The 16,891-nt window shown below is 38.3% G+C and overlaps 1 protein-coding gene across 2 annotated transcripts in view; it reads left to right on the top strand.

Annotated features, from left to right (window-relative positions):
• The window catches only part of PCNX1 (pecanex 1), a gene marked incomplete at its 5' end in the record, with an annotated part of 87,975 nt that overhangs the window by 33,058 nt on the left and 38,026 nt on the right, over positions 1-16,891 (top strand). For both annotated transcript variants that reach the window (XM_084262905.1, XM_084262906.1), the window contains 5 exons: positions 389-521; positions 5,008-5,192; positions 12,241-12,331; positions 14,016-14,073; positions 16,107-16,324. In XM_084262905.1, the coding sequence (XP_084119031.1) occupies positions 389-521; positions 5,008-5,192; positions 12,241-12,331; positions 14,016-14,073; positions 16,107-16,324 (685 nt within the window). The remainder of the gene's footprint in view (positions 1-388; positions 522-5,007; positions 5,193-12,240; positions 12,332-14,015; positions 14,074-16,106; positions 16,325-16,891) is intronic.

The raw sequence follows: 16,891 nt of genomic DNA on the forward strand, positions 1-16,891 counted from the left end.
AGATTGTCTTCTGTCCTTTAGACTTCTCTTCTGATTATCTATTAAATGAGATCAAGGGTGAGATGAGCTTTATCTCTTCCTGCCCAATGTAAATGGAAGAGATTTAGTATATTCAACTTTTCTTTTGTAACATGGTTATTTGGGGGGTCACAAAAAAGCTATGTATTCAAGAACACACACACACCCAAACACAGATTTTTGCTAGTAATTGTGTGTTGTGATTCTGTCTTGAGACAGGTTAATTGAAGAGTCAGTGCATAAGCTACTGTTGTTGTTACAAGTCAAATCCATTAACTTGGGGAGGGTCAGGGGGAAGAAAGGAGGCTTAAGTTGCTGTGTACGTAACTAGGATGGGTTCTTATTTGACCTAAAGTCTGTCTTGATGCAGCAGCACAAGCCAGCGAGGAGACTGTCACATTTCGTCGTGAACGCAGCACATTTAGGCGTCAGGCAGTACGACGCCGGCACAATGCAGGGAGTAACCCTACCCCTCCTACATTGCTCATCGGATCACCCCTCAGGTAGGGTATCTAAATGTTCCACCATATTTAGCATGCATGCAGCAGACCACTTCTCCCCACACCCACCAGTGTTGCCAGAAAAGCACTTTTTACTTCCTTCCCCACCATAACCTCCTTGAGCTGTCACTGCATGTCACTGTGGGCTTGTTGAATTATGCATGTATATGTGGCACTATTTTCAAAATGATCAGGATAGCCATCCTCTAACATGTTGTAGCTGATTTCAGCTTGGTAACACAATGAACTAATGCTAACAAATTTAGTCTCTGTGGTTTTTAATCAAATACTTTAGATGTGTTCCATTTCAAGCAAGGAAAAAAGCCCATGGGAATCCTGTTCACCACTCCTCACTCTGGCTTTCTTTAAGAAAGTAAGCACTAGGGATGGGTACTCTAATTGTATTTCACAGCTCTAGATCATGGGAGAAACATAATAACAAACTGGCAAAGCATCATAAAGAACCAAATTGTGCTCACAGAGGTTCCAGATGTGAAATACAGGCAGCCTATTGTAGCTTTTTATAGCAAAAGAGAAATAATGAAGTAATAGCAGTGCCTTTGTTATAGAAGGCACAGCATTGCTCACCATCAGGCCTGATTGTGTAGCACTTTACGTGCCTTGGCGATGTTTAAGATGTACTATATATATATATATGTGTATCCCAGGAGTCTCCAACCTTCGCTGACCCGCTCATTAACAATACTGAGCTCAGCGATAGGTTACCTACAGCAACTCTAGTCTCTCAGCTTAGGCAGCAGAAGCAGCAGCCACAACAAGACTGTAGACTTGCTTTTTAAATCTTTTAATCCTGTGGTTGCCTGCAGTGTTGGAGAATCTGGTGAGCAGAACATCACCTGTGAAGGAAGGAACACTCCTCCATACATATCCATGTAATCCTTCCTCCAGTTATATGAGAAATATGCAGGGATAACTGTACGTTGTGTGTTCTTAATGATCCTCATGTGCCAAGCTGTATTCTAATAACAGGAGCAGCCTGCCTTTGCATTTCAGGAATACTTGTGCAATTTTTTTTAATGGGGAAAAACTACAGACACTGAGCAAATAAACTACTTAAGGGTAGAGGATGACAAAGGCATCATGCCATCATTGTGGCACTGCTGAAATAACCAAGGATTAAGTCTCCAAATTTTCCTCAGGCAGGAGGATTGCAGGCATGGTACCTGAAGCCTAGCAATTGAAGGATTGTCTTACGTCACATCAAGGACAAGGACTAGTTACATGTGTTTTTACTGGCTCACGCTCTATGTAGCAGTAATCATGTAACTTCAGATAATTTTTTGTTAAGCTTCTGGTCTTGCTGACTGTAACTTGCTCAACTTTAAACTAGTGCGCTCTTCCATAGTGAGGGATGCTGAGGCTTTGCGTTCTCTTAAATCATCTCAGCTATTTAGTAATCATCTCCCTTTGTTTTTTTTCAAAAGGAGGGTAATGTAGTTATGAGTATTGGCTAATAAGAAGCTGTGTGGACTAATCAGAGCTCCTTAACTGCATTAGTCAGAAAACTGTGTTTTCTTGGGTGGAATGTAGGGCAAATAAAGGACTGTTTTAAACTGAGACTGACGGCCGCCTCATTGTCATATGCTAGTGCAGTCATTAAGGTTCCACAGTGGCTTAAGCTGGACTCCAGTGAGATCTTGTGAGAAAACTGAAGTTTTTCGAAGTAACAATTCAATTAGACAAGATGTTCAAGAGTGAAAAATCAGATCAAATATCCTACTTTTGTATTTCTTCTACACATCATCTAGTTATCTAACATGTTCCTTTCAAAAAACACAACCCACCCAAACTCTGTAGTTTTCTCTGATGTAATGACAGGCTTTATTACAAATATTTATATTCTATTCTATGTTCAAAATTGAATCCTTAGTGAGGTTACCTTGCTCAAAGCATTGCTTGTGATGCTAAAGGGCTGCCCCTGGAGTGGAGTTAAATTCCCTTAGTCCAATCAAACACCAAAATGCTTTCAGATTTCTTTAACACAAGTTTCATTTGAACTATTGACTGTGGAATGTATTTGGAAAGCTCTATTTATTCCTGTTCTGATTTCTAGTTGAATAGTGTGAAAAAACCTTTCATTTGCTAAGTTTTATGTGTTGCTGGAAGAAGAAACCCTTAAAGATTGAAAAAAATAATCTGTTAAGAAATACAGAGGACCTTTTTAGCAAGTTATCACCAAGATCTTTTCAAAACATCACTGTAACTCTACTAGCTTTACTTCTATATGCTAGTGGTGAGCTGCCTTGGTCTAGCTCCTGATACTGCTAATCCATATGACTTCAGATGTTAAACTTCTAACAGTATTAGATTTGCTAATCTTTACGTGCTGTAACGTTACATCTTTTTCATCCTTGCCAGTTAACCTTTAATCACCTGATCTTCTAACTGTGGCATAAAATTGGGTGTCAAGGGGATGTTCCCTTAATCTGTTGAGTTCAACTTATTTTTTAAAAATTTATTTAAAAAAAAATCCTATCTATTGTTGCAACTACTCTTCCTCTGTGGAATGTTTAGTAAGAGAGACAACGGTATTAGATGTGGGTGCTTTTAGCAATGGTTAGATCCTCAAGTAAAACCTGGTCTAGTAAATTCTGCTAGCTTGGTGCTAAATAAGACTTGAGAGTACTTTTGCCTGGTAACTTGAAAACAAAGAAACGCCACCCAAACCCAGTATAGAACATCCACCCACTCCTGCTACCTAAATGTCAACAGCATGTTAGGCGCTTTTAAGCATCAGCATGCACTGGCATCCTCTGGAATCAGTGGTGTATGCATGTGTGTCTGATGCAGCACCCCAGTGACCCAAGCAGGATTTGTATTTTTAAAATTATTAATTGGGCAGAGAATAAATGTATCTCTGCAATCTGTTAATGTCAATGTTTTGTGTTTCTTTTAATATGATAAATATGGATAGGCACTGAAAGGGCAGCTTTGTAAATATATAGCTTTTAATGAGACCACTATTTAAAGGGAGGCAGTATTGTTTAGCACTGTTTTGGTATTACTGATAATAAAGGGAGACTGTGAGGGCTGGCACATCTGTGAGCTTCCTTAGGGCTTTCATGGCCATGTAGCTCACTGAAGGCTTTGTGAATTTCAAGTTCACGTTAAAATATGCTAGAATATGATAAATAATGAGCTGCAGTTTTTACGTCATGAGCTTTGTGCATGACTGCTTTATTTTGCATGAGCTTAATACCTTTTAATATACTTATATCCATACTTTGTTTTCCAGTGATGCTCTAAGAACTAAAAAGCAGATGTCCTAGAAAGCATTGTTAAAAGCAAGCATATCAGATAGAAACCCTCAGCTCTTAAAAAAACCTTGCTTTTTCAGTTGCCTTACCTGCCAACTGTGGCATCACCCTGTAAGCAGTGAAATGTTAAAAGCAACAGGTGATACAGATTGTTTACCAAAGAGAGTATTTAAGACATTTTCCATGGTCTTTAATATATAAACGCTTCTATCAGTGTAAAAATCTTAATTTCATTACATCCCTCAGCTGTGACAACTTCTTTAAATGCACAAAATGAAGGTTAAAAGAAACACTAATCTTGCAAAGTAGATGTGATATACAAGTGTAAATGTCATGTATTCTGATATTTTGCCAGGCTTATATTAAACAAGCTATTAACATGTATTTGTGAAATAGCTTTATAAAATATTTTTGTGATGAGAAGCTGTGAAGAGGTAAATGAGCGTTGAAGCAGTTTTTGCTCATATGGCTGTAAACGTAAAAATTTTTCTGAATTTCCCAAGCTGACAATTAAAACCCAGGTATATATCTGGTACAGAATAACTTCTTGAGTAATAAAGTTCTTGCTGTACTGTCAAAATAACATAAAAATAGACTTAAAACTTGTGTTGATTAAAAATTTAAGCATTCTTAATATGGTAGAAAAAAAAATCTGAAGCCAAACTTTAGTTAAAAGTTATCTGCAAGGTCTGGTAGTGTATGACTACCTCAGAGCTTAAAGATGCTTTCTAGTTTGGGGGTATTCATCACAGCACTCTAATGGCCATGCGAGCAGTTGATCAAACCATACCTTAATGAGTAGAAAGAACTCTTCAGTATGGAAATTAGTGGAATAATCCCCACTGTCAGTAGATCATCCATTGGGTTAACCTAGAATTAGAGTAACCACTGGTAATTTGGTTTTCGCACCCACAAATTAAGACTTACAGGATTTTTTTTTTTTTGAGGGTTTGAAGGTGACTTGGGAAGGTATGAGAAGGCAAAGCAATACTAGTCCTAAGTAGTAGGACAGGAATTGTATCTCTAGATTGCTAATGTAGCAAGTGTCCACATACCCACCAATTTTGTATTTTCTTAATCCTAGTAAGTGGCTTTCTTCTTTTTCCTCTTTAAACTGAAAAATCTTGTTTTACTTCTATCTCTTTTTTTTTTTTTTTTCCTTCTCCCCTCTCCTTCCTGGTAACGTGTCCCCAATCCGTGTTTTCTCCTAGCCTTCAAGATGGTCAGCAAGGCCAGCAGCCCTCCTCCCAGGTCAGAGTGCAGTCCCGCCCCCCTTCCCAGGCAGCTCTGCCCGGCGCTTGCGCCTCCTTGCTGGTGAGAAATGGGAGTGTCCACTTAGAAGCCTCACATGCCGCTGCACCTGCTGTAAGCGGTAGCAGTTTGCACGATGAACTTGGTATGCAGGCCTTATGTAACCTTGGTGACATGGAAGTTGTAATACAGCAGATGTATCGGTAATAACGCGGTGGAAAACCAGCTGACTAACCTTAGCTTTGTTTCTGAACCTTGTAGGTGCTTTTTTTAGGAGGCCACATTGCTCATAAATTCCTTGCCTTTCACAGTTGCCTTTTGAGGTGCTTTCTCTACCGAATGCATGATGGGGAAACACTTGAAGAGTGCATAGTTACAAGTAGTGGTGCTGTGAGAGCTTGCTGACTCGTGACACGTGATGCGTGATGCATAAATTCTCTTCCATTGACACAGGCAGTTGGACAGAGATTGAGCACAGCTTTTTGAGGATCTTTAGGTTCCCGATAAAAATACTTGTTAAGGTCTGTAGGAATTCTCCATCTTTTCTAGATGAGTCTTGTTTAGGTGCTGTTCATAAAATAAAGTGCTTTACTTTTCCTGTGCACTTGAATTTAGGAGCTTGAGATTGGCAGCAAATCTGGACTTGTTCTTATATCAAATGCCATCATTTCATGGAGTAGCCCATAGTTCTTTATGGTGGATTTTATGGAGTATTCTGAACTGTTTTATTAACTTCTGTGCAGCTAATAAAATTGCTGGGGAGAAGGAAGTTAAGACTGTCATCATGGATCTCTCACAACACAGTAATGCAGGGGCAAATGTGAAACTATTCCTCGCAAGGATCTTTGCAGCTATCTATCCATGGCCTGAATTACTCACAACTTGAGTGTTAATATGGAATTTTCCTCAAATTATTAAAACAGCCATCTTTAGAACTGACAATTATTAGTGCCAGTGTTTTGAGTGGGTGTCATAATTGAGAAGTACAGGTTAGCTCAGAACAAAACACTCATTTCAGACCTTATGCTAACCCAGTACTAAAAGATAACTGAATTGTCATCTTATTCCTAGTGGGGAAGACTTCAGGAGTTGCCAGGCTGTGGTATCCCATTTAAATACGAGTTTGGCCAACAAATTGCCGTTCTTTGGCATCATGTAGCTGCAATATAAGGAAGAAATTAATATAAGCAAACCCGAAAGTAACCCTGATGCTCTCTGAGGTGTTTTGTAAAGTTTACTTGCAGTTGTGCTAAATACATGCATCTACTAATCTGGTAATTTTTTGCTTTATAGTTTCTGGCTTTACTAGTTTCCAAATTACGAAAATGTTAGACTTGCATCTCAGTGCTTGTATGATTATCTGAACTGTGAAAGCTTGTATGAAACTAAAGAAGTCTTTATTTATTTTGGACTCTCTTATTGTTTGGAAAAAATATTGGCTTATAACTCTGAAATTGTGAGATCTTGGTTAAATGTATCCACGGTTAATATTGAGATTTATTCTTAAAGCCACCATGATTGTATTTTAAGGATTTGGTTTATCTTGCCCAAAATAATACACTCAGGTTTTACAGAATTGAAGATTTAATGCACAATCTAGTTACGTTTGAGTTATTGAGGAACTTCTATTATTGTGTTGTAGTAGAAATCCAAGTGGATGATTTAAGAAATTCAACAATGCTTTCAGGTTCTCTTAAAAGGCATATTCATTGTACTTGGCATGTATTGGAATCTTCAGAAACTTAAATAGCAACCTTCTTCTGAAACCTTGTGTACCGTGCTTACAGTTATATGGGGCAGCACATTGCCTTTGAGAGGCACAAAACCTTCAGTTAAATCCCTATTATACATCAGATTTTTATTCCTGATTTGAAGCTCTAAGCATTTGTTTAGAAAACTTCAGTGCTTGAAAGCAGCTATTCCAAGTGAAATGCATTTTTATTAGTTTGTGCAATAGGGACTGTCTTCTGTTAAAGTGAAATAGTTGGCAGAAGGGTTCAAGCTTTCATGGGCATGATTCCTTTATCAGCCTGACAAGAAGGGAGAATACCTTCCCTCACAACTGGTACACAGTGTGTTTGGTTTGGGATTTGCTTTGATTCTATTATCTTCCATTAAAGTAACACCACTACTCAGCTTCCCTAAGTCTAAGGCCCTTGGTTTTGCTCTGTTGTCCCAAGATACCTTACAGTGAAAGATGACCCTGCTACTTTACTGGTGTGTGACTTGGTGCTAGTGGGAGGGTCCTAGTTTTGATTTTTCCCTTAACATTTATTCTGATGCTCATTGAAGCAATGCAGGTGATGTGACCAGTGCTTTGTCACTGCAGAAAAAATCCAGGCTGAGAACTAGATGACAACAAAACCTGATGTACAGCAACCGGGAATACAGCCTTGTCTACTCTATTTGTTGCTTGTTTGTGTTGTACAGAGATATATAAGGCTTTATTTTCTTACTGAATTTCTGTTAGGTATTCTAGCTCTTCTGGATGACAAACAGACCCTGTGTTAATTTATGTTAAAAGCCCATACCACAGCAGTGCAGTATCTGCTTCTCCCTTGTGTCCATTTATGTGTTGATGTCAACCTGTAGCTCTTAACAAGATACGTTTTTGTTTGCTTGTTTGTTTGCTTTTAAAGATTCCTGCCTCTTAGCTCTATTTTTGTGACTTAGAAAAATAAGGCTGAACCTTTCTGTATTGTACCTGGCCTACATCCAGTCTGGTGACTGTACCAGTCATCTTTAACTTAGTGCTGTCCTGAGAGTAAGCAAGAGATGCTGAGGCATTATTTTTAATCTTCCAGGTTCAAAGTAGAAAGATTTTTATGAATTGTGTTGTGAGGAGGAAGGAACTCAAAGGGTTAGAGAGAGAGCTTAATGTGGAGCAGTAGACATGAAGTAAATCATAGGGGGAATGCAGGACAGAAAGGAAAGGTAGCAGAACAAATGCCATGATTGTAGGCAGGATGAGCATAATGTGACTCCAGAAAGCAGGAAAACATGTATCATGACTTAGTGAATGACAGTCATCAGAGCACAGTGTGCCAGTACTGGTGCCTCTGGTTCTCACTGACAGGACCCTTGCGGCACATAGGTGAAGGGATTTTTCAGTCCTTGGAGTGAAGGCCATAGGTGTTAAAAAGTACTGAGTTACTAGAATAGACAACCAGGTTCTGAAATGGGTGGAATAGCAGGTTCTTGTCCTCAGCTAGATGACTTTTACTTTTTTTCTTTGAGGAATACTGCTTTTGTGATTAAAGAGAGCTGGTCATCTGGAGCTTTAAGATACAGTTACACTGCTGGGTTGGCCTTCTGTTTGTACCACACGTATGGAAGTGATTGTCTTTTGGATTTATTGTAGTGGTTTGATTTATGAAGGCAGTTAATCATTTACTGATTGCTTATTTGTTTAAAACCGTTTTAGGATCACTTCCGTAATACCTTTTTATAATTAAGTAGGCTTAACTTATTTGGGATGGGGGGAGGTATTTTCAGAGGTACAAGTGTAAAATATGTAATTACTTCCCATTGTTCTTATTGAAAATATCCCTGGTTTGGTCTGGAATTAAAACCAGGCGTGTTGCTCCTTTAACAAACTTCACAGTGGGTCGGTTTTTATTTTTATATGAAACTTAGAAATTTTCATTCTGCAGCTGAAGGTAAAACTTGTACCTTTGGAAATGATAGCTTCTTGCATGCTACAGAGCGTTCAGATTCCGATGGCTTTGGTTTTGCTGACTAGGATTTTTAAAATATTGCTGTAAGTAGTATATTAATATCCCTTAATGACCTCGTAAGGACATAGGCTTTAACAGGTCTAAAAGTGTTAGCAAGGTTCAGAATTAGTTTGAGAGGTTTAAGACAAAGTGATACCTATCAGATGGAAGGCCGGGAAGTGTACTGAAAATAACTGGGTAGAGGAGGCCATCAGAGCATCATTTTAGTTGAATCCTGAACCACTCAGGTCTCCCCAGTTTCATCTGTGTAAGCTCATCAGCTGGTTGCTTTCACTGATGCCTGTATGAAAGAACAATGCTCCTTACAGTGTGTCATGATGTGGTTGTCTCTGGACTTGGTGATGAGATCTTTTTGTCTCTTGAAACAAGTTTCCTTGTTTCAAGGGAAGTGCATTTGTCTTTTCCTCTCCACATCAGAACAAAGATCTATCTCGTTTTTGTGTGCCTGAGTATCCATGACTTTGGTTTTGTTATTTTTGTAACCTGGTCTAAATAGAATATTGTTTGGGTGGCTTTAATTTCTTCAGACCTGACAGACTCTCTCTTTGGGCGGGGAGAAGGTACAAGCATTTCTGTCTGGTGGACAAACATTCAATTGGCTGTATTTCTGGAGTGGAACTCTGGAGTCTGTCATTTGTTTGCAACTTGATAAAACTACAGTCCTTAGAGAAAGAAAAAACATCCTGAAGCTTCTTCAGTGTGATGCTGCTGAAATATTTTGGAGAACACTGTAGGGAGAGCTAGGAATGGGAGGGAAAGAAAATTCCTAGGATAACTAAAGATCTTAGGTATATCCATACATATTGAATCTTGTAAGCATGGGGATCTCCCAGAGTTTGGGAGTGCTCTGAGGAAGCTGCAGTTAACCTCACATGACTTAAGAAGTATTTAGTTTCTAGGACTTCAGAGCTCTGCCACGGAATCTCCAGTCACACCTTAGGGTTTGCATCCTCAATAGTATCAAATGGTCCTGTCATCTTTTCTGCTTTGGATGAGGCTTTTCTGGGGAGCCTTTTGAATTCTGTAGAAAAAGCAGGGAGAGGGTGCGAAGCTGGCAACTTGATTTTTATTGAGAATCCAGGGTTTTCTTGTCAGAGAGCTACCTTTGAGTGGGAAACCTGTGTAAGTAGGGAGGGATGAATTGCAAGCATGGCAAAAATGGGGCCTGGTTTGCAGTGTGTGTTCTGTCTGTTGGCTGTGTGTCTGTTAACCAGGCTTCTCTTAACCCAGGATAGCTGTGCAGTATTTATGGCAGCAACACAAATGCAGTAAATCTTGATAGATTCAAAGATGTGTTGGATATGAGGGACCTGTAGGTATTTTCTAATATGAAGTACTTTATGCTAAATTTTTTTTGTAGCTTGAAGCCTTTTACAGACACTTCATGAGTGCAGCATTTCAGTACTTCTGAAACAAATGCATCTGATGTATTATCTCAGCCTAAGAGAATAGGAAGTTATATCTTGCAAGTAATATACTCTAATTTCTGTGACTAAAATGTCATTAACTTATTTATCAGAGTTTAATTTCCAGGCGCTCTAATCAGTAGTACAAAACCATGAAGAATTTAACCCAAACTCCCTGTTCTCCTTCAAGGACTGGTTGCATGCAACATTTTGCTGGACAAAGTTATGTACAATTTTGTGCTGACTAGAACCTCAAGTGTGTTATCTAGTACCTTCATGTTTGCTGCTGAAATGTATGTTTTCACTGATGCAGTTGAGAAATAGTCCTGTGTAACTGTGGTTAGTTACTAGCTGTGGGGAGGAGGATTCCTAATGTCTTGTACTAGTTCAGTTTAAATTTTAAACTCTGCTAGTACCTTTACTACACTACACATCAAAAACCAAAGGATAGGTAACTAAAGGGTTTACTTAAAGTCTTAACTATTGAGGAATTAAAACAGAACAAGCAAACTTTCTACTTGTATTTCCTTACAAATGCCTCCAGCAGATGGAATTAAACATTGACACAGCTGGAGCGTTACTGAGCTCTGACGCACACTGTCTGTGACTCCTGAACTATGTGGCTGACTGTCTTGTCAGAGTGGTTGGTCCTAGCATGGCTGTGGTATGTGTCTAGTTGATACCAAGTCACCCCCTGAGGCCAGAAAGGTTGATGAAGATGTACCAGTATTTTTCCTTGGCTTCCCTGAGTTTAATCATTCAGTTTGAGGTTTTTAACATTCTTACTTTTAAACACTTCTAAATAGAACTAAATTGTCTCTGGGTCTGAAGAGAAGTGGGAGCAGGATCATAGCATTTAAAAAAGCAAATAAAATCATACACTCTTCTGTCAGAAGCAGGTTATGTTCTTGCAGAAAGGGGAAAGATTGAAAGCTCTGATTTTAAGTATTTCTCTTGGGACTGTTTCTTACCTCATATCAACAGAAGAGGAAGTTGCTGCAAGACATGCATCTGAGAAGGCATGCACAGTCTTTGCTTCAGATGCTCTGAAGTGGGATCTTTTTTGTCTAAGCAGATCTTAAAATAATGTATGCTTTGCATCGTGGTTTAAAGAAGGGTTTTGAGCGAGAATAGATGGAGAAGTTGGCAGAACACTTCATATGAGATCACTTTCAAAATCAGCTTCCTGCATTCAGAGCTGAAATATATTGAACCTGACCTTCAGGGGAAATGACAGTGCTTATCTCTCTGATCAGGGGGAAGGGCACTGTAAAAACATCATATTGTGACTGAGGTAATTTATCACTTGAGTAACAGTCTGTGGCTACTTTTTTTTTTGTTAATTATATATTTAGGAATAGCTCATTCAAAAAGTTTCAAATAATAATTTTCAGAAATGATGGTTAATGGAGTTCCAGTAACTCCAAATGATTTATCTGAGAAGTTAAGTTTGTAGTCTTCTGTTCTCATACAAAAATCTTTGCTTCTGTCTTGTTGGATAAATATTTGCCTGCCATTCTTCTTTTTGCTGCTGTTTTTCTAGAGGTAGAACTTAGGAAGCATCTCTGACTGCTTCTTTCACTCTTTGTGTTTCTTTTCAAATAGATCTGTGCCTCTCAAAAGAATTATTCAGGACACTTAAGGAATCTCTGCCTTAGCTAAATGCCCTGATTCTTAAATGTTGCTAGCAAATGATTCACTGATTGTTCTGCAGGGAGTGGAGGGGAAGGAAGAACTGGGGAAGCTGGTCACTGCAAGTTGCTTGCCTGATTATTCTCTAAGGGGGGAGAAAAGCTTTCATTATGCTTCTGTTGTGTAGTTAAAAACTCAAACTTAATTCAGTGTTGCAGTTCATATATGTCATGTAAAATGGTATGAAAGAGGACTGAGTAGCTAATGTCCACACTGGTGACATGTTAATGTGTAATTCTATTTTATATTCTGACACTGCTGTGAATTTAGATGTCTAAATTGATCTTAGTAAGTTAATAGAAACAGTGGGATGAAACACTGTGAAATTTTGACCTGCTTTTGACCTTTTCTTTAACAGGTAAGTTCAGTTCTACGCTCTACGAGACAGGGGGCTGCGACATGTCACTGGTGAACTTTGAGCCAGCTGCAAGAAGAGCATCTAACATCTGGTGTGTGTGAAGGCCAGTCAAGAGCGATGATTCTTGTCTTACTACTGCAGAGTATTTGATGTTAATTAAAAAACGTTACTTAATGTGAACTGCAAAAAATCAGTATTATCCATTTACATCTACTTTTGAAACCTAAGTGACACTAACTGCATAAATAATTTCCTCCACTTCAGTAAACCTTGGAAAACTAAGACTAATTATAGTTTAAGTAATAAATGTCTGAACTGAGAACTTGACAAATGCATTTTTGATTGGCTTATAGAAAGTCTCTCTTAAAGGACTTAACACAGGTTTTGAGGAAGTAGGTGTACTTTTGACCATAATGGCTGTTAACCTGTTTACAAATGAACTTCCAATTGTGAAGCAAATGTAAACTGATAAATTTGTTTTCAAGTTCACCAATGGCATGAAACAATACCTGGAGATGTTAACATGCCTGAGGTTGAAATTTGACTCTATATAGAGTTGAAATAGCCAGCTACATACTGGAAAGTTCATCTGTTGTTGGAAAGATGTCTGCCCTTTTTCTGAAGGGACAGGAGACAGAAGAGTGAACCCAAAACCTCCCCCACTCCCCCAGTCCACTTCACTACGTAGAACTGTGCTGAAGCTATCGCATCATGCGAAGTGCTACAAACTCCCACCACGTGTAGGTGGAACAGCTATTGGAAATGTGGAGTAATGAATATAAAAGCTCCCATCTTCAAATCTTTCTTGTGAATGTGTGTGCAAGTGCCTTTTGTAGAGTTGAACTTCGTCAAAGTTCTTTTTTCCTTGCACAAACTCCCAATGCCTGCCTCTACTGCTTGCATGTTTTAGATGCAATGGCTTTGCTGCTGGCTGCTCTGATGAAGGGATATGTGTTAATGGAAGGAACAAACTGGCCACATCCAAGTAATTAGATCTCAGCTTTAGAGAATACCTGAGTTTCAGTGAAGTAAAATTGATAACAAAAGAATGTTTTTATCTTAAGGCAAGGAACTGAAGGGAAGTTGCATAAATTTGGTACGAGTCTTACAGCCATGTGATTTACATGGAAACCAAACATCCAAAAGCTATCCAAAATTGGGGGAAAAAAGCAATGGTTGGATATGGACTCTCATACAGTAAGAGAAATTTCTCATCTAATCACTGGAAATCACGAAGTAACTTTGCTATTCTTGCCAGAGGTTTAAGTTTACTTAAAGTTCAGATTTTTGCCAAAGCAATTTAAGTAGCTCATTATACTCCTGTTAAGTATGTACTATTTTTGGCAGTTTTGGGACTTGGTAAAAACAGTATGAAATTAACAGTAACACTGTGTGTGAACACAGTAGTAGTCTCTGCACTCTTGTGGAGTTGTCGTGCATGCTTACACATCAGTAGCTAGCAGATTAGAAAACATTTTTACTTTTTCAAGTGGAATAATGATTATCATGATAATCCTTGTTAGACAATTTAGGGGCTCAGTGTTGAGAAAATTATACCACGGGTAAGGGTAAAGTCTCCTGATTTACTGTGGCTACAGAATTTACTGCAAGACACGAGATGAAGTAGATACTTGTATTTATAATGTGCAATCGAAGGAAAAATTTAGCTAAAATTTGCAAGGAGTCAAAATTAATTTGGGACACTAGAACATTAGAATGTCCTGTTGAAATAAAATGTAGTTTTATAATCTGAAGTCTTTCCCCTGTTCTTATAGTGACACGGACTCTCACGTATCGAGTTCTACCTCAGTTCGCTTTTATCCACACGATCTAGTAAGTTTTTCTTCTTTAATTTTAAAGCATGCAAAAAAATCAGAAGACTTTCCAATTTCATAGCGCTGATTAATCATACTTTGATGGTAATTCTTTGTTCTTAAGAAGGATTTTTACCTGGCATTAAATGAAGATAAAATATTTCATGTTGCGGTGTCTTCATATGTGCATACAAATTCATCATTCTTCATAGCACATTAAAATTTTACACTAAATATTTTCCTCTAATCACAGTTCTTTTTTTGTAGTGTTTTTTCTAAATCACATGCAAATTGAATGCTCTGCAGTATCTTGCAAAAGTTTCTAGAGATGACTGGACAACTTGAACAGAGTTTTCATTCTGTGCATTAGTAAGATTAGCAGGAAGCAGAAGGAATAAATTTCGTGTTCTGACCAAGAGAAACTTTAGTTGCTTCCCTGAAAGGAATTAAATGTCCTTGGAGTCTGCTGGAGAAAATTGATTCATATACAAGGAGTGACTGAGGAGGGAGGCAGGGGCTTACTCTGTTTCATACTGCAGATAGCTTTAGCTAGCCTTAGTTTTGTCATCTCAAACCTTCTGTGTTGTTGACAAGTCCAAACATACCTGTATTCTTAATTCTGAAATCTGATGCTACTGTGTTATGAAAACAGTGCAAGTGGTCATGAATCTCCAGGTTGTGTCTCTTAAGCTTGGGAACCAAAGTAAAGGCTATTGAAGTACCTAGTGATGTAATCAAGAGGGGGAGTGAAATACAAACTCTGCATTTGGCAGAGGGTGTAACAAACCTCCATTTACCTGATCATGCTTTTGATCAAGAAGGTGCTCTTGAATCCTGGTGTGTGCTAGTGGAGCTTTTCCTTTTCACTGTGTCCCTCCAAAATGTAGCCTTCAAAGAAGGCTTTTAATGAAATGAAGGTTATTAAAAGTTGACAAAAGCCCTTCTGCTTTCTGACCTAGTTTATCGTAGAAAGTATGTTTTTTACTTCAGTAATGCTTTTCAAAAGGGAGTGTTCCTGCTTTTTTTAATTTAGTATTTTTCTAGGAAGTAAAAGCTGACTGGGCATAGTTACCATATGCTGATGCCTTAAGGAATGAAGAAAAAATTCAGAAATGAGAAATCAAATATTAAACTTCAATATAATTGTAAAAACACATAAACCCAAACAACAAAAAACCTGACCCCAAATCCAACAGAAAACTCACCCCAAACACCTTTTGACACATAAAGGTGACATGAGTATTTATATTTTTCTTCTGGAGTTAAAAGATTATGAAGATTTTTCATTAAATAATATTTTGGTGATGGTACCCTTTAAGAATAAAGGGGAGCACATTAGGATGTTTCTTGGTCTGTTAATGAAATTTGAAGTGGGTTAGATGACACATCCATAGAGTAATAACTTTTTAAACTTTCCAAACACTCTCTATAAATGTCCTTTATGGTGGTTAGTGTTACTGTGATTTTGAGAGAGCTCTGGAGTGCCAAATCAGAGTAACTGAGAAATAAAGTCAGTCTAAGTAGTACCTGGCTAGTTAGGGCAGAGCTGGTTTTGGTTTGTCTCTGGGTATATGAAGTTGACCACTGATGCACATGTTGCTTTGGCATGCAAAACCAACCATTTGGCATGGGTATGCATGTAGATTAGCCCACTACAAGAACTGTGGTGTGCTTTATTTAAATTCAGAATTGGATTACCCATGTAGTATACTTTATTCCTGTTCCTCTATCAGTTTACTTGCCTTCAAATTTGAAGTTTTCAGGGTAAATGGGATAATGTGCTTGGCAGACATGTTCATGCTTCGTATGAAATGAGGCATATGCTAAAATGCCAAACTGTTGTGTTGTAAGCAAGCTATTATTGTTGCTGGTGCTATTCATTTGCCATGATAAGGACAGGAAAAGTAAGTAGAAGCCTCAGAACTAAGTGTGCTTTAACATACTACTTAAAAGTGAAATTAAATAGCTCTAGCCTTATTTTCCAGAGCAGTTTCCAGTCGGCTGCAGTGATGTAGTAAAAATGAGCATTTGTTAATACTGACTTTCTTTTAGCTTTCTCTTCCTCAGATCAGGCTGAACAGGCTGCTAACCATGGATACAGACCTGCTGGAGCAGCAAGATATTGACCTGAGCCCTGATCTTCAGGACCACATGCAACCTCAAGAGGAAGCGGCTCAAAAAGTCAAGCAGTACTATCGCTTTTGGATCCTGCCTAAGCTTTGGATCAGCATCAATTTTGATAGATTAACTCTTCTGGCTTTATTTGATAGGTGAGATCCTTGTGTTGCTAGACCTTAGAAAGTAAAGATCAGAAAATGGTAGCTAAACTGTAGTACAGATAAAGCTATCCTTAGGCAATTGTACTTATTTGCTGTACTCTGAATGATGAAAGAATAATACAAAATGTAGTTTTTCTAAAAGAATGGAGGCCACTCTCCCTTTTTTGCTGGCAATGTAAAAAAAAAAAAGTCTGTTTGCTTGACTGGGGCAATATGGTTAAAAAGAGGTTTGTTGCTAATCTTTAAAGCTAGAAAGTAACCTTCTCTTACAAAAACAACCCCAAAAAACTGAAAGGTCCTAGAGCTCAGGATACGCTTTCATTATTTCAGCAAGTAGAGAATTTACCTGCTGTTTCAAAGCATTTTTTCCAAAGGGTCATCTAACACTGCAACCCGTTGTCCCTGCTGCATTTGTTTAGTGGAATAAAATGAAGGTGACGCACCCCGCCCTGCCAAGCTTCCAGCTTTTGGCATACATATGAGTATTTAAATTTTGGTAGATAAACAGTGTAGCAGTGATTATATATATATATATTTTTTTTTTTCCTCCAGGCAGAA

Source organism: Gallinula chloropus, assembly GCF_964237585.1.
Source record: "Gallinula chloropus genome assembly, chromosome: 4".
NCBI lineage: Eukaryota > Metazoa > Chordata > Aves > Gruiformes > Rallidae > Gallinula > Gallinula chloropus.